The 22,954-nt window shown below is 37.9% G+C and overlaps 1 protein-coding gene across 4 annotated transcripts in view; it reads left to right on the forward strand.

Moving 5' to 3' along the window:
- The first annotated feature begins 10,853 nt into the window (after positions 1–10,853).
- LOC149022939 (Beta-glucosidase, GBA2 type family protein) overlaps positions 10,854–22,954 on the forward strand; it is a 31,672-nt gene continuing 19,571 nt past the window's right edge. For 3 of the 4 annotated variants that reach the window (XR_016172486.1, XR_016172487.1, XM_089150820.1), the window contains exons 1-8: positions 11,063–12,022; positions 13,125–13,235; positions 13,378–13,434; positions 13,606–13,682; positions 13,771–13,870; positions 14,591–14,664; positions 22,150–22,250; positions 22,350–22,453. Coding sequence is in view for 2 of the 4 variants with exons in the window: in XM_089150820.1 (XP_089006946.1) it covers positions 11,942–12,022; positions 13,125–13,235; positions 13,378–13,434; positions 13,606–13,682; positions 13,771–13,870; positions 14,591–14,664; positions 22,150–22,250; positions 22,350–22,453 (705 nt within the window). In the remaining 2 variants the exon portion in view is untranslated. The other variant, XM_089150821.1, reaches the window with a different exon arrangement.

The raw sequence follows: 22,954 nt of genomic DNA on the forward strand, positions 1-22,954 counted from the left end.
CTAAACAGAGGCACAACTTGAATAATCTGCCTAGAGGATTTCCTCCAACTCTGGTGAGGGATTTAGAAAGCTTGTCAAGGAACCCCGGATAGCCAAAGGCACCTTTGACATCCAATCAACAACAACATTCACGTCTCTCAAGACATGGCAAACCTCAATTGTCCTAATGAGATTAGTAACAATCTATTGTCGTCAACTATCCTCGTAGGCTTCCCATGAAGCTCCCCACCAATGGAGAGGCACCTTACAACCTCTAGTGAGTGAACCAAAGCCTTTCTCAACAACCAAAAATAAAACCTCATTGAGAGGAGGTAGTTCAACCTCAAAGATCGAGTAGATGTGCATCCTCTTTGCAAATCGTCCCTAAAAGCTCCTCCGAGTTCTGTGAATGTGTTTTACTCATTGATTACGTCATCCATATTAAGCTTCATGTACTCCTTCAAGAGAGGTGTCCATCTTGTCAACCCCATCCATCTCAAAGAGCGAGTTATGACTGACGAATACGTTTCTAAATTGCTTCGATCCTGCGTAATTAATGCGCACGACCGTCGTGCGGCCATTGGATGGTCGCCATGTGGTCGGGTTTTAAATCTTGACCACTCGTTGCTTAAAACAACTTAAGCAAAAAGAAATGCAACAAGTGATTGGGATTTAAACCCGACCATGTGACAACCATCCAACGACTACAAGACTGTCCAACACATTAATTGCACAGGACCGAAGCAAAACCCTGTCCAAAATTCAACAAAAGAGTCTGCATACTCCATAACCACTATCCAACCGTCCCCTAGTTTGCTCTAATCCTCTTCATGCATGTCATTGTTCCTCCACTTCCATAGCAAAAATAAGATGCACACAAAGATCACTGGTCAATGCTTCTTACTCACCAGCTTCTGAGGCCACATTTCGAGGTTTATCTTGCACCCACTCTTAATATTGTCAACACTGAACCATGCTAGACAATGATGTCGCACCAATTTGTACTAAACCCCTTTGCTATAGAGTAGAGCATTTCTCCAACACAGGCATGAGATTTTCCATGTTCATTGAGACATAAGTTGCTCTGTTTATGATCCATGAGGTGTGTTATGGTCGGGACAAAACAACACGGTTGAACTCCAAAACAATGAACACTGAAAATTACTCCAAAGACAAAGGTCGGATTCTTCACAAAGCCGACCAGCATGCATTAATTACGCAGTACCGACCAGATGCTCCGCTTACCGAACAACATGGCTGGGATGACAAACATGCACAACATATGATCGAACATAAATACTTATGATAGTGTGCAAATGCGTCACGAGCACTGTAGTTACCATGCTCGGAGGAAGGGGTCGAACATATATCTACATATGCCGAAAAGGTAACCATGACAAATGGCAAAATCTTCAAACAAATAAGAGGACTATCAATGAAAATTCAATAACCAAAGAGACAATGAAGAAGACTAAAGGATTTATGAAAGGATTAGCATAATGCATAGCCAATACAGGATCAACCAAACAACTTCAAATGCAAGCTCAAGAGCTCGACCAGGAGGGACACATGGCAACTCCAGCAAGGATTTTGGAAAACGTGCGTTGAGAGTCGTGCGTCAATGATGGCTACTCATGATAATGACGTTACATTTTCCAATGAAACGCATGGTCGAACAGACCAAATATTTGGAGCACGAGAATGACATAATCCATTGAGCCGAACACCCTGTGCTCGACCTCAATGGATTGGGGGGCTTATATTAAGAATAAAATTGGTCATTCTGTACATTCCGGTCTAAACTCATGATTGCACGATCCGACCAGGCTTGTTACTTAATATGGCTCGACCATATGGTTCATGGTAGGACCAACCACAACGTCAAGAGTATCCGACCTTCATGTTTAGGGGACCTAACAAAGGTAAACTCCTATCATCTATCAACTTGATGGAAAGACAAGTTAGGTAAAGAACTCTTCGTAGAGTTACTTTCCTAGAACAACTCATTTTAGAGTCATATCCCAAATCTAACTCTACTATCTTATACCATATAAACATCTCAGGTAAACATAATGAGGGGGATAGAGTAGTTGTGATCATATCACATTGGTACTGACTTGCTCGTCGGAGACGTACCTCGACCACACAAGGTCGAGCTCGTATGTTGCAGGAACGTGACAGGGAAGGACAAGCAGGATTCGTGACAGAGAAGGACGAGTAAGATTCTGTATCAACAAGGTACAACCTCCTTTTCCTGACATTAGTCACCAGCCGTTTGTGACACACCAACCAAAGGAAACATGCAGCAAATGCGATAGGAAATTTTGAGCTTATTGCATATGACCCTCCACAATGTCAATTATTCAATTCCATCAAAAAAGTGTTGTCGACTCCTTCACTAACTCCTCCTATGCCAAAGTAGATGGAAAACATCCCATCTTTAGAAGATAGCAAGAATATAACGTCTCTTATCCCACTGAGATGACTAATGCAAGAAAAGTTACCAATCTGGTAATTAAAATAAAGTTGCTACTCAGATATAAAATCATGTCTATTTCACATAAACCATGAAAACATAAGGAGTTTTTTTTTTTTTTTTTTTTTTTTTTTTTTTTTTTTTTTTTTTTTTTTTTTTTTTTTATCCACAACAAACCACACACAAACCCCACCATTTTTTTTTTTTTAAAAATAAATTATTTTCCCTCCCTTTTTTCACCAACCCGCGGCGGGAGAAAAAAAATTAATTAAATTTTTTTTTTTTTTTTTTTTATAAAAAAAAAACTTTCTCTTTTTTTTTCCTTTATAAACCCCCCCCCCAGATTTTCCCCCCTTTTTTTTTTCTCCTTTGGGGATTTTAATAATTAAAATGTTGGGTTTAGTGATGAAAATCACTTTATCTTTGTTTGAATTAAATTTTAATTTGGTGGGTATAGTGTTTAATGGGTAGGTGTTTGGTAATTTTGGGGGTTGAATGTTTTAGGATTTAAAGTGGTTTTGCAAAACGGGATTAGTTTGAGGTTTTTTCTTGTGGTTTTGAGAAGGTTTCTTCTCTCTTGTGTTCTTTCATTGAACTCCTTGAGCTTGGCTTGGTTGAGGGTTTTATTAAGAGCTTAAGGTGGAGGGTGTTTGGAGCTTTGAGGGTTTGTGGTTGAGGTATTGTATCCTAATCTTGTCTATTTTGAGATTAAAATAGTAATCCTCCGTGGATGTAGCTATCTCGAATTTTGGATTAGTGACCGTATTCTTGTGTGTTGTTTGCATTTCATTTTCATTCTTGTGGTGGTTTGTTGTTTATTTGCTTTGTGATTGTCTTTCAATTTATATTGCACAAGATCTTGGTTTATTTTGTTCATTTGGGTGATTTGTTTAATCATCCGGTTCTGGATTTGGTTTTGTCTTCTCTTGGCATCGGCATGGTTTTGTGCATTTATTTTGAAGACAATGGTGCTATCATTTAGGGTGGAGCCATTTGATGGAAATCAAATTTTGAATTATGGAAAATGAAGATGAAAGATTTGTTAATTCAAAATGGTTGTCACAAAGCATTGTTGGGAAAGGATAAACCGGAGGGAATGAGATGATGATTGGGAAGAGATGATCTCAAGCCATGTCTACTATTCGGTTGAGCTTGTCAATGGTTTTGTTTAATATTGCACATGAAAATCGGCGGGTTTGTGGTCAAAGTTGGAAGCATCTACCAAACAAAGTCTCTCACAAATAGAATTTTCTTGAAGAGAAATTATTTTCTTGTAGAATGAAGGATGGTTCAAATATTTCTAATCATTTGAATGAGTTCAACAATATACTTTGTCAATTGGAAAGTGTTGAAGAAAAGATGAAGGATGAAGACAAGGCGGTGATTTTACTTTGCACTCTACCGAATCTTATGATCATTTAGTAACACCCTATGTTGTAGTAGGGGGATTCTCTTGATTTTGATTCGGTTTGTAGTACATTACTTGCCGATGAACTCCAAAGGCTTCTTTGGGAAGTTCTATGGAGGTGGGTTCGAGCTAATATGACAAGAGGTAGAGCAAAGACGCATGATTCTTCAAAGGGTTCTTCAAGAAGCAAGTCAAGACATTGTTCTAAATCCAAGGGGCATGATGGCAAGTACAATTGTTGGTTTTGTGGAGAGAGTGGACATCTTAAAAAGAATTGTTTCAAAAGAAAGAAAATGGTTTTAATTCGGAAATGAAACAGGTAAAGAGATTGTTGGTGAACATTCTAAGGAGGCAAATCAAGTTGTGGCTACCACATCTAGTGTTATCGAAGATGAAGTGTTGATAGTGGGTTGCAATTGAATTTCACCAAAATTGGTTCTTGACACCGGTGCTACACATCATATGTGCCCACACAAATCTTGGTTTAGCACATATGAGCCATGTGAAGGAGGATTGGTGAAAATGGGGAATAACTCATCTAGTAGAACACTTGGCATTGGATCGTACACTTGAAGATGTTTGATGGTATTGTTCGCACACTTGAAAATGTTAGACATGTTCCGGATATGACAAAAGGTTTGATTTCTTTATCTACTTTGGAGAAGGAAGGTTGTAAATTTTCCGGAGGAGATGGAGTACTCAAAGTTTCAAGAGGTGCTCTTGTTATCATGAAGGGAATCCGGGTTGGTCTCTTGTACAAGTTGTTGGGTAGTTCCATTGTTGATGATGTTGCAAATGTGGCGGTTGACAAAGGAGATGTTTCTCTTAGGTTGTGGCATCAAGACTTGGGCACATGAGTGAAAAAGGTATGAAAGTTTTGATGGAAAAGAAACTTATCCCAAATCTGAATTTTTAGAGAAGGAATTTTGTGAGCATTGTGTCTATGGGAAGCATCATAGAAGGGCTTTTAAAGCGGGTATGCACACAAGTAAAGGGATTGTTGATTATATTCACTCGGATGTTTGGGGTCCATCACCGGATATGTCTTATGGTGGTGCTCTACTTTGTTACTTTCATTGATGATTTTTCAAGGAAAGTATGGGTGACAATTCTCAAGTCAAAGAGTGATGTGTTAATGGCATTCAAGAACTTCAAGGTTGAGGTGGAGAAAACAACCGGTAGAAGCATCAAAGTTTTGAGGACGGATAATGGAATGGAATATGCAAAGAATGAATTTGGTAATTTTTGCAAGGAAGTAGGAATTGTATGGCATCATACGGTTGTGCATACTCCACAACAAATGGAGTGGCGGAACGCATGAATAGAACATTGATGGAGAGGGTTCGGGCTATGCTTAGCATGCAAACTTGGAGAAAGAATTGTGGGCCGGCGGTGTTGCGGCATGCTATCTTGTGAATAGGTCTCCTTCAATGACTTTGGGTGGAAAGACTCCAAATGAGGTATGGCATGGAACTCCTTGTGATTATTCGGATTTGAAAATTTTTGGATGTGATGCATATGCTTTGATTCCAAGTTGTCAAAGGAGCAAACTTGATCCAAAATCCAAGAAGTGCATTTTTGTAGGATATGCTAAGAATGTGAAGGGGTATCGATTATGGGATCCAAGTACCCATAAGATCATCATAAGTCGTGATGTACATTTTGATGAATCATCTATGTTGATTAAGGGGGTGGAAAAGAAATGTGATGAAGAAAAATCAATTGTTGAGGATACCCATGAATTTCACATGCAACCTATAAGTTCTTCAATGGGATGCTCATGATGAAGATGTTATAGATCTTGATAATCAGATGTCAAGGAGAAATTCAAGAGAGACACCGGTTGGTGTTGAGAGAAATTTTACCTTTGGGAGGAAGGCCTAGACAAACTCGTTTGCCGGAGGTACAAGGTTGTGTTGATCCAAATACTCTTAGAGCTTTGGTGGCTTTAAATGAGAACCAAGTACATTTCTTGCGCCATCAATGTGGATGATGCAGCATTGGAGGATGCAATGAATGAAGAGTTTCGCACTTCAAGACAGACATGGGATTTGGTGGAATTGCCAGGAGAAGCCATTGGTTGTTGGGTGTACAAACTCAAAGAGGGGTGGATGGCGGTGGGGTATAGGGCGGCTTGTTGCCCAGGCTTTGCCAGAAGGTATAGATTTCTTTGAAGTCTTTTCCCGGTTGTGTTGGTGACTATTAGATTGGTGCTTGGACTTGTTGCTATACATGACTTGGAGCTTGACATGGATGTAACAGCTTTTTACATGGTGATCTTCTTGAGAGGTGTCTGGGCACCGGAGGTTTGTTGGAGGCAGGGGCTCTGTCGTTGGAGTCCTTATATGGACTTAAACAAGCTTCAAGACAATGGTACAAAACTTTTGACTCCTTCATTTTAAGTCTTGGTTACAAAAGAAGTGAATATGATCATTGTTTATACATTAAGTTCTTTGATGATGGATCATATGTGATATTAGTTTTATATGTGGATGACATGCTCTTGGTGTCCAAGGATAAAGCTAAATTGAAGAGCTCAGGTGTTTGGCGAGGTTTGAATGAAGGATCTTGGTCAGCCAAACAAATTCTTGGAGTTGAGATTCAAAGAGATAGAATGAATGGGACTTTATCACTTTCACAAAAGTCTTTTGTGAGAAAATTCTTGAGAGTTTGGCAAGTGTAAAGAAAAGGCGTTTCAACTCCATTGGGATCACATTTCAAATTATCTTCCAATGATAGCCCAAATACGGAAGATGAAAAGACCAAGATGTCTAGATACCCTTATGCAGTTTAGTTGGGAGCTTGATGTTTCTATGGTGTGCACTAGGCCGGATATTGCTCTGCGGTTGGTGTGTTGGTAGATTTATGGCAGTCCCGGAGAGCATTGGAGGCGGCAAATGGGTGCTTAGATATTTGAGAGGCACAAGTGATTACTCTATCACATTTAGCAAGGTGAGACAAATTCAAGGCTATGTGGATGCTAGTTATTGTGATGATCGTGATAAGGGCTCTACATGGGTTATGTTTTCAAATATGGAAATGGTCCAATAAGTTGGATGTCTAAGCTTCAACCGGTGGCATTATCAACTACCAGCGATACATCCCCCTTTAGAGCGTGTGCTTCGGTTTGTGGGTGGTTGGCATTGTCGGTATGCATTTGTTTTGTGATATATGGTCTTTACTTGGCCAGAACCCGTACATCACAAGAGACAAGCATATATTGGTACAATATCATTACATTCGAGAAGTCATTGAAGCAGGATCCATTGTTAAGTTACAATGAGATGTCGTATGCTTCCGTTGTCCAGGAGAAGTTATTGAGTCTATCTTCTCTTGGTTTCAAGAAATATATTCAAGTAAACTTCCATCGTGTTTTGGTTTAGTGTAAAATACTTTATCTTTTATTTGAATTCAAATTTTGAATTTTGGTCCTTGTGTTTCTTGGTGTTTGTTCTTGGGCTTGGGTTGAGTTTTCTGGACTTCTGTGTTTTTGTCCCTTCTTTTGTCTTCTTCTTCTTTTTTTCGATTTCTTCTCTCTTTGTTCTTCTCCTTGCTCCTTGGCTTGGCTTTTGGTTTTTTCGCTTGTGGTTTCTGAGCTTTGGGGTTTGTCCTTGGGTAACATTGTATCCCTCATCTTTCTATTTTAAGATTAAAATAGTGAAATCCCTCCCTGGATGTAGCTAATCTCAATTTTCTTAGTGCCACTAATTCTTTTTTTTCTTTCATTTTCATTCTTGTTGTTTGTTGTTTATTTGTTTGTTTGTCTTTCTTTTATTCCGTCTTTTTTTTTGTTCTTTGGGTGTTTGTTTATCATCATTTAGGGTAGTCTTTTTCACCTTATTTTTTTTATTATCAGTGCAATTCCTAAAGTTTTTTTATGAGAAAAATAAATTTATATCTCCTGGTCTTAATATGTAAATCCTATTCTGAGTGACACCTTTAGAAACCAATTACATAAACTTACTACCCCTAAAAAATATATTTAATGGCTTTACTCTTTTTTTTTTTTTTTTTTTAATTCAACTATCACTTTCTTTACATTTATTTGTATCATTTTCTCTGACGATCTCTCCTACTCTAAATGTATAAACTCATTATGAGTACATATGGCCAAAATACTTATTCAGTCCATTTCTAACAAGGAGTGTAGATGTATGACATGTGTCCTAACATCACATCAAATAGTTGAAATCTATTTATAAGTCACATTAAATAATTAAAATTATATTAAAAAGAAAGTGATGTAATTTGCAAATGGATCTCAACCATTTGATGTGATGTTGGGACACATGTCACACATCTACAAGAAAATTAACTGAATATTAATCCACATATGGCCCACAAAAAATAAAAAGTAGGTCCAAAGACATACTAGGCTCGTTGGGAATAGTCTTCCGCATGAAGAGGTGTTTATTTGGATCCATTGATTTTATTTATTTATTTGTTTATTTCTTGAATAAAAATCCATTATTTTTTATTACACTTTGCATATATAAAATTCAAAAGATAATTACAAAGGACCACTCCTACATTTATGTGTCACCTTCTAAGGTAAGGACAGCATAGCTGACTAGGAAAGTGGGGTGCACTTTTGGATTTGTGGTCTCAGTCGGTAGATGCCGTTGGCTGCCCAAAATGGACAAAAAGGACGGTGTAGAATGACCCAATCACTCATCAATGATATGCTAAATTAAAATCTGAGTTCACGACCATCAATTTGGGATCTTTATCATATAACGGAATCATTTGAAGCCATTCCCGAATACTTTGGAGTCTTCACAAGTTAACGGTGTGACGTTCAAAACGATCTGCACCATTGGAGTCGTCAAACGATGTATTCAAGACCGTAGATCCAGGATCTCATCATAAAAATTTAAAACCGTTGGACCGAAAACCGACATTCATCTTTTTGTGAATGACTGTATTTACTGGAGTACCCTCGACTGCTACAAGAGATAATTACTGTTACCTTATAATATAGCATAATTATTATTTGATTCTTTATACTTTCTTGATTTGAAAATTACTAATCTAATCTTGTATATTGCTTGTAATTACTAATGCATTCCACCATTAAGTTCCATTAACTGAGTGATGATGTGGCAATCGTTGATTTATTCAAAAAAGTCAAAATAACTTTATGATTTTATAGTGCTTTTTATGCTTTATTTAAATTACATTATTATCCTTAGCAATTAAGAAAAAATAACCCTAAACCTAAAATGCAAAACCTATCTTCTTCCCTTATGTAGGGGTATAAATGGATAGCTGAAATCTGTTTCCGCATCCGTTTAAGAGTATCTGTCCGATTACTAATAAGATGCGGATATGGTATATCCCTTTTTTACCGATTATGATCCATCCGATAAAGTTATTTATTTAATTTTATTTTTCTTATTTTTATAACTTTTTTTATCTATGATATGTGACTACATATTTTTTTTCTAGATTTTCTATCAAAATAGCTACCAAAGTTGCTAAATTCTTAAAATTTCAAACATAGCTTCACAAATAAAATGGTGAAAATGTAAATTGGAAGTCGAAAACTTGTATTTGATCTATATTCATGCCTATTTAGAAGAATCTATTTAAGAAAATAACTATCTGATTATCATCCGAAATCCAACTGAATCTGTCCGAAAATCGATAGGATATTATCCGAATTCATCCAAATATAATAGAATGCGGTTATGGTATCACCACTATCTGATCCGAATCCGATCCATTTACACCCCTACCCTTATCAAGGTAAAAGAAAAAAATTAAACCAACTTTTAAGTATGTTGTATATTGAGTTATTGTAAGTGGAAGAGGCTATTAAGTGTATTGTCTCTCGCCAGGCTCCCCCATCATCTTATTTTCTTCATTACCATTGCTTTTTAAATTACAATTTAATTACTAAATCATATTCTTCATAAAATTACTATTGCCCTCACTTCCAACAGTGTTAATTGATCATTATGATTTGATGTTTAATATCTAGTTTGCTCTTATATTATTAAGAAGCCAAAAGATGATGTTGTTCTCATTTTGAAAGAAAAAAAAATTATATATATGCATTACCCCCCAATTCCCCTAAAAAAAATGAAGAGAGAGGAGAAAGACAGTCGAAGAAAATAAAATGATGGGGAGACTAGCAAGAGGGAAACAACATACTTATCGGCCTCTTCCCCTTACAATAACTCAACACGCAGCATATTGATTTAATTTTTTTTCCTTTTATTTTGACAAGAGAAGAAAACGGTTTAGCACTTTAAGTTTAGTTTTAAATCTTTCTTTAATTGCTAAGAATGGTAATTGTAATTTAAAATAAAGCGTAAAAATATTAAAATAATATAAAATCATAGATAAACTCAGTGTAACTTAAATGAAGATGCTAAGATGGATGAGTGGCAAAATTAGGATGGATAAGATAAAAAATGATCATATTAGAGTTGGTCTGGGAGTTGCTCCCATAAGTGATAAGTTTCGAAAAAGTCATTTGAGGTGGCACGACCATGTTCAATGGAGATTTATAAATGCCCTGTACGGAGAAGTGATATAATCCATATTGAAAGAACTAAAAAAGTTAAGGGTAGACCTAAGATAACCTTAGAAGAAGTTTAGAGAAATGATATTTATAGCTTATGCCTTTTATCTAGCATGGTCTAGAATATAACTAATTGGAAGGCAAGAATTCATGTAGCCGACCCCATTTAGTTGGAACAAGACTTATTATTGTATTGTAATATAAAATTATAGAATTATTTTGAAGTTTTTAAATAAATCATAGCGGTATCATGAAATAAAATAATATTTATACTAAAATACAGTAATTATCCCTTTAAAAAATAATAATAAAAAGAAAATCCAAGCTTATAGCAGTAGAGGGTATTCCAGTAAATCCAATCATCCTGAAAGAGAAGGGTATTATAGTAAACTCACAGTAGAGTCAAAAGTGTACTAGAAGCCCATTAGGCCAACGGACGCCACAGTTCAGGTTTTTTTTCCCTTTTTTTTGGTAGACACAGTTCAGGTTTCACACGTTGGCATGAACAGCGTAGCGCCATTACGCGCACGGCGTCTCTTGGTGTCTGCATTCCGTAATAATTAACAGTGATAGGATCATCACAACTCAAAAATTGCTCTTTTTGCTGTTGCTGCTCAGACTCACCTCGCACCTCACTCGTATAAATAGTGTTTATAATATAAACGTAGGGGTTTTTCTTTTCATTTCTTTTCTTTTCATGTCATCTCATCGTTTCTAGAAAGAAAGGAACCGAAAAGAATAAGAATTTGTCTTCTCAAATTCATAACTATTAAGCAATTAATTCAAGACGATTTGCAGATACATATGGCGATTGCAGAGATCGCTCTGCCGTTTCTTCTGTACAAGCGTCGGAGCTGGAATTCGCCACGCAAGTCTCGAAGAACTCACCGATTTTCTTATCCGTAAAGACTACTTTTGTTCATGTTTCGGTTCTCGAGAGATTTGTTGTCTGTCTTGTTTTCCATTCTTCTCCTTCTGATCAGTTTAAATTTGGCGTCTTGTGATCTGTTACAAAAAAATTTGGGGGAGGTTTTTGGTTATTAAGGTTCGATTGGACCGTACGTTATTCGGTTTGGTTTGAGTTAGAGGATGCATTTCGATTGAGTTATGGAGGAGTTGGAGTTGTTGAAAAATTGCTTTGGTCCTGGTTTTTTTAGTGACGAAGGATTCATTTGTTGATTTGGATTATCGGAGGAGCCTTTTTTCCTTGTTCTGTTAGGTTCTTTGTTTTTTCTACGGTTTTGGACGTTATTGAATTTCGGAATCGGAGGGAAGCGTGTTCCTTTTGGGAGGTTTAGAAAGTAAAGATCTATAATCTGAAGTAAAGCTGATTTGAAGTTGTCGGATATCTATATGTTGGTTTAGAAGTGAAGCAAACTTGTGGAATCTTGTAAAAGTGGGATCTTGTATTATCTGTTTTGGGTTCATGTGAAGTTTGTTCTCATCTTTCCACGAGGGGGCTTTTTTAATTTATGATCGTCAGAACTTTCAGTTGAAGAAGTTTCGGAGTTTTGTTTGGGTACTCTCGGTGGGATAGAATTGATTCACCATGGTTACCGCAAACATCTTCAGCTGTAGAAAGCATTCATGGCCTCCCGAAGAGTATGTCAGCAAGTCGACCTTACAATTGGTGAGCTCTTCACTGGGTTTAAATTTTCTGAATTTAACATGTGTCATCTGATTTATTGGCGTTCTTCTGTTATTGGCTTATAACATCTGTATGATGTAGTTAAATAGCCGTTTTATCGTTGTTATCATCATTCTTTCAAAAATTAAGGTGGATTAAAAGAGACTGAAGCAAAATTACTAGGAGATGGAAGTATGGATGTCTACCAACCATCCAAAAATTACTACTGATGGAAAGAGTTTCCCTGAAATGCACTGGTGGATGGTCTTAGTTTATTAATTAGATAATGCACCCGTAAAACACAGTAACCCATCAGTAGTTCAGGAAGTTCTGGCTTCCTGCTACTTCGAAATCCAGAAAAAGTTTGCATTCTGAAAGTTATCTCTGTGAACTTCATTTCAATGATATGAAGCTTCAATTCCCCTACCCCCTCTTCCTGCTTCTTGTATTTATGAACTGACATTCTTATGCAATGATGCATTTACTTTTTTATCATAAGACCCTTCATTTCATGGTTTCTTTTCTGGTCAATTAGGGGATGCTTTTCAGACATCCCTTTGTGGGACTATTGTTGTCAACAGAGGTGCCTTTGTTAGGCATTTTTTCTTTTGGGATGAATTTGTTAGGCAATTTTATTTGGTTCTCGTGTAGTTAAAATTTTCGGATACTCTCTAAGAAGCTACTAAGGGGGAGGGGGGAGGGGAGGGGGGAGCAGAAGCCAATATCAATTTTAACCACAAAAGCCTTGCTGCTCAGAACTTGAGGAGAATTGAAACCCCTTTTGTTTTATCCTGACTGCCTTAAGACTTTTGGTTTGCAAAGAGTTGCTGCTTCTCATTCAAGACCAACATTGCATCCTCCTGGTAAATTTGGTTTAAACATTGCTCCTTGTCATTTCACGCTAAAGTATAAGCCATAAAAGCTGTATAGCACGTTTTGATCTCCAAATGAGATCTATTTCAGTTAATAACAGTTAGTTAGGGTTTATTTTGGTCCCTGAGTTTAAGCTGACCCTAGACCTCAATGAATATGGGTTTGGTTTGGTCATACCCCTGTGTGTGTGTTTGCTTTGTTTTAACTAATCTCTGCTTATCTATGGTCCTAGTTGGACTTTGACAGTGCTGCCCCACCACAACAAGCATGGAGGAGGAGACTAAACAGCCATGCTAACATACTCAAGGAATTCAGTGTCACATTTGTGGAGGCTATAAAGATGGTGAGATATTCTTTTTTCTTTTAATCCTCACCTTATTTTAAGTGATGAGGGAAAAATTATGCATATCTTGAAATTTGTGGTGAGTCGCTTCTGTCTTGTTCTCACCACCTTAGTCCTCTCCTCTTTGCAACCAAAATTTCAGGTACGGCTCGGCATTCGTCTTTGGTCCTATGTCAGAGAAGAGGCTTCTCAGGGAAGGGTAACTCCATTGTTCTTGGTTGATATGTTCTATGAAACACTTTTTTTCCTTATGTCTGGTCGGATTAACTCCACCCATAAGATGTTTACGGGTGGATAAATGGTCTGACCTAACTAGGAACTCCGGAACTCATGTTTTTATGAAATATGATGCTGAATTTACTCTTCGCAGAAAGCACCTATTGATCCATTCACACGGGGAAGTTGCAAGCCCTCTGCATCCCTTGGGGTTCCGCTTGGTGGTATGGGGTATGTAACTAGTGAATGGGACATGATATCTTTTAGTCAACCTTTATCTGTGCTATCGGTTTGAGTGGGGACCTATACCTTGTTACAGGAGTGGTAGCATATCAAGAGGTTTTAGAGGGGAGTTCCAGCAATGGCAAATTATTCCTGGTCTACGTGAAGCATCTCCTGTCATGGCTAATCAGTTCTCGGTGAATATCCTTCTTCATTATATTATATTTTTATATTGTTTTAATTTTAATTTTCCTACCAATATCACTTCATTGCTTTTGGGGGGAGGGGACAGATTGGCCATTTTAGAGGAGGGCTGCTATGGTGATCATTGTCATGGGGTTCCAGTATACAATTTGGGAGAAATGTTGGCATTGTGCTTCTTCTCTGCCCTAAGAAAATACACATAAATATGATGTGTCTGTTGCTCAGAATTATTGTTACTTGTTGAATAGAAATAAAATTCAAAATGCAGATCCCTGTCTTGGAAAAAATGAGGTATGTGTAGTATGATATGAAGTCTTAATATGTGTTGTCTGTATTGGCTCGATACATATGACATTATGCACCTAGTAGGACAAGATAATGGTGGTACAAAATATATAATAATAGCAAAAGTTTTAGCTGAAGCACCAAGTCAGTGCCGCCCAAGATGGGTCAATGATTGAAGACACTATTGCTGGCATCAGTGGCCACCGCTACAGCAGCACCGGCTAAGTGGCAATGGGGACAGTGATATCAGCACTAGTGGTGGCAATGGCATCAGCTGCCTGGATTGCTGCAGTGGTGGAGAACCCTCACCTTCTGTCGTGCTTCTCCAAAATCTCATGCTTTGTTGTTTGGCTGTTGGATAAGTTACTGGACCATTTAATTAGATTTTAGTGCTTTTCGTGATATGGTGCATCTTTGTGGTAGTGCAGATCTTCATATCCCGTGATCGAGGAAATAAAACCTATGCATCAGTTTTAGCACCTGGACAGCATGAAGGGCTAGGGTAAGAGGCACATTTCAATTTGTCATGAAGGTTTCATTACCTTACTAAAATCTTATTGACCTGCTTGTGATCATCTTGTGTTTTTTCAGTTAATGCTATTTGATTTATTTTTTCCTCTTGATGAGATGATGATCAATGGTTCTAGATATTGAGCCGAATAGATTCTAATACAATTGATGGCATGCAATGCAATTGCAAAATTATGAATCTTGTACCATTTTGGCCAAATTTTTGTAAGTGAATAAGTATATCAAGGCCTCGAGCTACCTTGAAAACTACTGCTGTTGACATGGTCCTCTTGTCTGCAGACTGTGATCCATTGTTTGGGTTATCATCTTATGATTGCTTGCTGTAAGGCTTTGCCAAGTACCTCAAGTGTTTTTTGCCTTTTCCCTGCCCATTTAGAGCCTTCTTGTTTCGCTTAATTTATTTAGTGTTCCATCTCCATATTTTTCCTTGTCATATTAACTGTTTCTGCCACCATTGAATCCAATACGTCATTATCTACTGTAAAGAAAAAAGAATCCATACATCATTCTGATCTTATCTTTTCTTGCTTTTCCACTTATCCGTGTCAGTAACACTTGCGTTCAGTTCTGCATCAGCTCATTGCAGCGACTGCCGTACACCTACACCTTCTAGAGCTAATAAAAGACATATATACCTTTCCTGTAGCTTGTATGGTTCTCACACCTGGCAATGAAATCAGTTCTCTACTTCTTTCCATGGCATATGCAAAGCAATTGGCGAACATTTTTATCCCGGCACCCCGTAGAAGTAGGCCAGTTTTATTACTGATCTTCAAGGTATTTGTTGTCATCAGTAACGTGAAAGGCTACGTGAGTTTCCATGAGTGGCATGCTCTTGCTTCAAGGTCCAATTGCCACTGTTCAGTTTTACAACATGGATTGAATACAGTCTATCTCCAGCTGCATGGAGACATCTTGATGCAGTTAGGAATAGGGATAATTGAAAATATTTGTGTTTTCTGTCCTTTTTGTATTTATCTCTTTAGAGTCGTCAGCAAATGGAGGTAGTTTCTAGTTCAGTCCTTTTCCAATTTTAGAGTCTGAATAGATTTGATTTTCTTTCTTCTCCCCCCCCCCTCCTGTTGTAGTTGTTTTTTTGGGGAACAATGAAAGAAGATATTACTAGAAACAAGAGCCATCACGTTGTTGTCTTGGATTATAATCAGTTTCATCCTCTTGTTGTATAGCCAAGAGAGCGTGCTTTTGTACGAAGTGTTCACTGCAGTGATTAGAGTATCATATGGAAAAGACCCTAAACATCCTAGAATGATGTAGGTACCAAAAAAGTAGGCCTATGGCCTAAGTGGGACTGGTAGCAAAAACTTCACATCCAAGTTATGATGTCGACCAAAGATCTAGGGTTAGTAGCTGATGCAAGCCCTAAATCTAGGGTTCACCCTTAGGATCTTATTCAAGTCAAACAGCAGTAAATCTAGGGTTTTATACCCTGTGGTTGAAGGATTAAGGCTGATTTGAAAGTTCTAGCGTTTTAGAATGGTTGGCTAGGGTTCGGGTAGGACTGGGACTTAGGGTTTGATGAGATTCAATTCTAAACCTTGCTGTAAAGTTAATTTCAGAACTGCATTTTTGTGTTTAAGGTGTTGAAACTTAGGGTTTTTAGGGCAATGGCTAGGGCAAGGGTTATAGTCGAAGGTCAAGTAGTGGTTGGGGAGGGTAATCCTAAAAGGAATTAGGTTTGGCATGAAGGGTTTGAAAGTTATGGTTAGGGTTTCTAGGGTTTTTGGATATTTACGGCAGAAAAGGAATCCGATTGGGCTAAAACTATGAGGGAAGGTCACTAGGGTTAGGGGAATGATGTTCCTAAAGTTTGGGACAGATCTAATGGGTAGGTTACTGTAGATCTGACCGTGAATTTTAGGTCTTGGAAGAAACCGAAAATTCCTGATAATTAGAAAAATAAAAGGATATGGGGCTTAGGGTATCGGGGAAGGAGGGATCCAGTCCTCCAAGGTAGGATGGATAGGACTATTGCTGGGATTGGGAAAGGGGTTTTCCCATAGGGATAAGGATTGGAGAATAGGGTAGGGAAGGGTGCTGCAAGGATTGGGGGAAGGGAGAGGGGCTTGCAAAGGGGAATGGGGTTGAGATCTGCATAATCTAGGGTTAGGGGATGGGGAGCTGAGGCCGCGATGGGAAGGTGGGAAGAAGGGTAGGGCAGGGGTAGGGTTTAACTTACTTGCTGTAGGTGATGATGGGGGCTTGAAGAGTTTGAGTTTTGCAGAAATTAATGAGCACACACACAATTGCTGACTTTCCCACTCTCTTGAATATCCTTTAATCACAATTTTCATTAATCATCAAATTTGGTTTGTTTACTAGTGTGTGGCTCTATTTATAGCCTTTACGTGAAGGATTTCCTAATAGGACTCAACAAACTTGAAGTTCTATTTGGAATAGAACTCACACTCAGACTATGATTCAACCAGGAAACTAATTAGAGAAGAATTATGTTGTAAGGACTCCTAACTGAAGAAAGAATCCAATTTGAAATAGGATCCCATCTTTATTTTTCTACTCAAACTAGAACCCCAAACAGGGACTCAAATAATAAAGTAAAAGTAGATTTGGATCCCTAAAATTACTCGACATTCAACTAGACTCACTTGGACTCCAAAAAGGAAGGCAAAGTGACCAATTTGCCCCTGGTTACATCAATTTAGTTGTCCAAATCTTTTCACCCACCATCATTGGATCTTTGCCATGAGGAGTTCTTCACTTAACTTTTGTGAAGTAGCTCCTAGCAGATTGTTGATAGTGTCATACCAGACTGTTGGTGACAAAATCCTTTCTCTACTAAGCAAAAGGACCAGGCCGCCTGATTCACAGCCTTCGTAGAAATCCCCGCAACCACCAAAGTGTGAGGGGAGAATGGCATCCTTCAATCTGGACTAAGCTGTGATAAGGGATTCAAATTTTCTATGTTCAGCCTTCCAGTCCTCCTCGTCATTCCAGCCGCTTGATGAAGGCCATGTGGACTATTTAAATCCACACCATCAGATTTTGCACATGCATAGAAGCACAACTTAAACTCCAAGGATGTGGATTTAAAGACTTCAGGTTGTGGTTTTATGCATGTGCGGAATTGGATGTGTGGTTTTAAACAGTTCATGTGGCCTTCATCCAGCGGCCGGAAGGATAGGATCATAGGAAAAAGAAGAAGGTTGGACGTAGACGATACAAATCCTGTGATAAGACTACAAGAAGCAGTTGGTGGTTTAACCTGAAGTTGGGTTAGGCAAAATCCAACAGTATGTAAAACGGATTCTGGATTAGGCTTGAATCTACCGAGCAGGAATTTATTACATCAATACTAAACATAATAATAGTTGAATAAAAGCTGTAGAGACCCAAGGAAGCATGCCCGTTTCCAAATGTTTTAATGTATACAAAAGGATGTACACACTCCAAGCAGAGAATTGGCCTTGAGAAACTCAGTAAGGAGGTTCAAGGAGCTTGAAGCCCAAATACATTTAGCTCAATCACATGATGAGAAGAGGTGCGAGAAGTTTCCTCTGCTTCAGAACAATAAGGACATAACAACTCCTGTTCTTCCAGAGCCCCAGTCTAACTCAAACTGTCAATCCCAAAACGAACAAAGGCCAAAGAAGAAAGATTCTAAATCTGGGTAAATTTTTTTATCTTCCAGAGACAACTCCCCCAATGCTTGACCTCCTTTTTTTCAGTGGTAGCAGTATTAAGGAATGGAACAAGGTTTTTAGTGGAAACTTACCATCCCACGATGAGAAAAACCACCAAGAATAGGACATTAGTAGATACTAATAAGACCAATTCTGTGCAGTAGAGGGAAAGGTAATAGCTGATCGACCCCTTTACTATTCCAAACGTTAGGATTTTTCAAATCAGAGATTAGAGGGTTAGTAAAATTAGAAGTCAAATGATTACAAAGAAAATGAGAAACAAAGGCAGGGGGACGCACGGGTCATGCCACAGAAAAGTACAACTTCCAAGCCAACTTTTTGAAAGCAACAGGTCTTCAAAATCTCGTTTGGCCATCGTTTTTGGGTAAAAAGGTCTAGTATTATGGTAATACTTTCCCTTTTGAGGCTTTTGGTAATGAAATTCTTTATTTATAGCAAGACATTCCCTTTGAAACCCTAGCTCAGATTGAACTAGGTTTGTTTAGTGAATGCTATGCCTGTTTGCATAGTAGGGCTTATTGTGATCCTAGGGTTTTCAATACCTAAGCCATCCTAATTGAGTAGGAATCCACAGTTTATGCTAACAGATGATAGAAGTATTTCTTTTTTCACAACATTACCATTCCAATATCTCATAGATGATGAATCCAAGAAATGTCACACGTTAAGAGGCAGGTTAAAACAGCTGATGTAGAAAGAAGGAATAGAAGGGAGAATAGATTTAATCAAGACCTGTCATCCTGCAAAAGATAAACAATTAGTCTTTCAGGCCTGGAAGAAACTTTATCTATGATAAATAGATATTCTCTAGTCCTCACTCCTCAATATTTTTGGAGGAAACAGATGAGTACCTTAAAACTTGCTGGAAATCAACATTTCTGAGATGCCCATTACTTGTGAGATAGATTTACGAATATGAGGGACATTTGAGATTTATAAAATATAGACCACTTTTATCAAAATTAATATCTTGCCCTGATAAATCAAAGAAAGAGATCCACTGTAGCTTTAATAGTGTTCTGTGTGGTCTGGCAAAGAACAAGTGCATCCTCTGCGAAGAATGGGTGAATATTATTGGAGCATGATGGGCAAATTTTATTCCCCTGAAACCGTCTAAATTGTGGTAAGCTCCAAGTAGTCAGGCCAAAGCTTCCATTACACCGAAACTAACAGGGACCAAGTGGACAACCCTGACAAATAGCCCGAGACAGTAAAAAAATCATACAGGCTGCCCTCAAGTTTGATTAAGGAAGAACTTGTGGGAATAAGCTTCAAGGTCAGAGAAACCCAACTATCCCCAAACCCTAAGAGTTTACCCGGTTGTAGGCTTTAGAAGAGTCAAGCTTGATAGCAACAAAACCTAGCTGTCCATTTTTCTTTTTCCTCGTAAAAATGAAAAGTTTCATGCACAATGGTAATATTATATAAAAATAGTCTCCCCAAGATAGAAGCCCCTTCCTAGGGAGAGTTAAAATGAAGTAGAAAGGATTTCAACTGGTTTACCAAAACTTTAGCAAAAACTTTATAGGACAATTTGCACAAGTTGATTTTTCTGCACTCAATAACCTGGTTTAGCTTCTCTAATTTAAGGATGAGACAAATCAAAGTATGGTTTAGACCATTTGGTAAAGTTCCATTAGAGGAGAAGAAATCATCAACAAAGGAAACTACACCAGATTCAGTCAAATCCCGGTACCTTTGATAAAAGTGAGCTGAAAACATCAGTTTCCAGTGCTTTATAAGGTCCATATGAGAAAATAAAACTACTAGTATCAGAAACTAAAGGGGAATGTGACAGCCATTCAGATTCCGTGAAGGAAACGTATGATAAAATTTGGTCCTCGAACATCGGATCCAATGGATAAGAAAATTGAATAACTTTTGAATGTGACAAACCATTCAGATTCCGTGAAGGAAATACACGATTAAAATTTAGTCCTCAAAACATCGGATCCAATGGGTAAGAAGAATTGAATAACTTTTAAACACATGTTTACAACTCTTTGGACAGATTTGTATGAAATATTTTTATAGTTGTAAGCTCTTGCCTGCTGAGAGCTGCATATCCTTCTCTCTCCTCCCTTGATCATCTCCTTCTTGTTTTATTCAGGTTTTTTTTTCTTGCCTTGTATTTGTTCATTATCGAAATTTCTTATATGACTTGTTAATGACTATTTAGATCAGTGTGTTGCTTGGGTTGGCAGCATTGGTAATATATTTGAGGCATTTGTTTGTTTCACTTGGCTAATCCGAACTGTTGGATCTTTCTTGGTTTGTGAATAATATCATAATACCATACATGCTAAGAAAATGAAGGAGGAAAAAAGAAAAGAGGCAAGAAACAAACACTGATGTTTCTGGTATTCCTTGCTTCGAGAAGCAGAAAAATCGGCCGAAAACTGTTTTGTTTCGCATGATTTTTGTAACATAAATTGAAATTTTAAGAAAAACTTTTATTTGAGAAACACTTTCGATGCAACAACTTTGTTTCTTGAAGCAAAAATTGGATGCGAGTTGGGTTTAAGTGAAACAGTTTTAGAAGGGATTTTTTGGAATTTGGCACTCTAAACATAACAATGCAAATTTCATAAATTTTATTACAATTTCCAAATTTGTTTCAAGAAACAGATTTTAATGCTTACGGGTGTTGTTTCTACTTCGAGAAGCAAGTTCTATCAAATGCCTGAAAAAGTGTTTCTGCTTCCTGAAACACTTAGAGCCGTTTCTGGTGTTTCTTGAAGCAGAAACACTTGGTGAGTTATCATATAGGGGTCCTAAGTTGCATAATTATTCCAATTAACCGGAATTATTGATGTTATTAAAGATGGAGAGTGATGATTCTCTTAAAGGTATAAACAGGAAAGAAGGCCTTTCATAGAAATGCTTGTCTGACATGTAGGCAACATAATGCCCAATTTGGGACCCACAAAATAATTGGACGATTCATTCTATGTACTGTGCAATAGGAACTATTGTTATATCAGGCTCTTATTGAGCTTTTACATACCCATGCACCTCAACATTTCCCTTCTCGCCAAAACACACAGACAAACACACAGAAGTGGCACCACCAGTATGCCCATAGTTAGGGATGGGCCTGCCAATTTAAATTTTAAATCATAGATGAGAGATGGCCTTGGTCTAACTGCAAAGGTTGCTTCATTATTGCCAAGTGGTCACAGGTTTTTGTGGAAACAGCTGCTATGCGAAAGCAAGGGTAAAGCTGTGTACATTATGACCTCCGCAGACGATTCAGTTGCTCCAGCCTTGTGCAATGATTACCATAGGAAAAGTTGATTGGCCTCTTTTAATCATTAATGTATCTCTATGTTTCTTCTATCTAACATGCATTCTCTTAGCATGTGCATATTAACATTCATGATACATACAAGCTTATTTCACATTTTCTTTGTTGTGTCGATCCTGATTGTCATACTCCATTACAATGGTGCTTGCTATATGCGTACACCATTTATTTGTAAGTGGATGCATCTGAATGTCATACTCTGTTAAAATGTTTCTAGTATGGTCTTAAATTTTGAGTAAAAGCGCTAACTCGGTGCCAAAGCTTTCCACGTCTGTCGATCCCTTGACCTTGGGGCTACAACTTGGTCTACCAACCGTTGTGCAAAGGCCTGCCGCTACTTGTCTTAAATTTTGAATGTACAGTTAAACTTTTAGACAAATATGTGCATTCATGTATTACACATTTTCAATTTATGGGTCAACTATGTGGTGATTCGATACATAAAATTTTTGTTTTCATCTTCTTTTAGGAAATATTGTGATAAGGGTATTTCATCATGGGGTTGGAACTTGAGCGGTCAACATTCTACATATCATGCTCTATTTCCCAGGGCATGGACAATATATGATGGTAATTTTTATAAACCATATTTTTCTATTTTCTTGAGACTTAATAGTATTGGAATCCAGCTTGAGAGAAGTTCTTTGATGGTGGTAATCTTATATCCAGGTGAACCAGATCCAGAATTGAAGATATCCTGTCGTCAAATATCACCTTTCATACCGCATAACTATCGAGAGAGCAGTCTTCCTACTGCTGTGTTTGTCTACACGGTATGTAAGGAACTATTTCTAGAGTTGTTTCCTCAATAAACATCCAGATATTGTTGTTCATTTTCTGAAACTATAAAGTGTTGCATGTGGGAGACTACCCAATGATACTGTATCTTCAAGTGGTATTTTCGTCAGCTTCGCTTGATTCATCCCTTGAAAACTTGAATCAGCTGCTGTGTCTCAAGATTGTAAATGGGGTTAACAAAACTAAACTGATGCACAAAACATCATGTCTTTGCACAACTTCTTTTTCTTTCTTTTTCCTGCAAGTGTTGGTTATGACCTAAAAATAGTGTTTCTTTATCATAACCTACAAAAGTTACACTTGGAGGAAGTGTGTTGCTACCCCCTACCCTTCCTCCTCTTCTACCTCTGGAGACCTCCTTTCTGGCCTCCTCTCCACCTTCTGGCCCTCTCTTTCCTGCTCAGACCCCTAGAAATGGGTTCTCACTGTGATTGATCCCCTCGACTATTGCTGACAGCCTGATCAGCCTTCTGTCC

The sequence above is a fragment of the Hakea prostrata genome, chromosome 3, assembly GCF_041222555.1.
Source record: "Hakea prostrata isolate BN-2017 chromosome 3, UWA_Hpros_2, whole genome shotgun sequence".
In the NCBI taxonomy this organism is placed as follows: Eukaryota; Viridiplantae; Streptophyta; class Magnoliopsida; order Proteales; family Proteaceae; genus Hakea; species Hakea prostrata.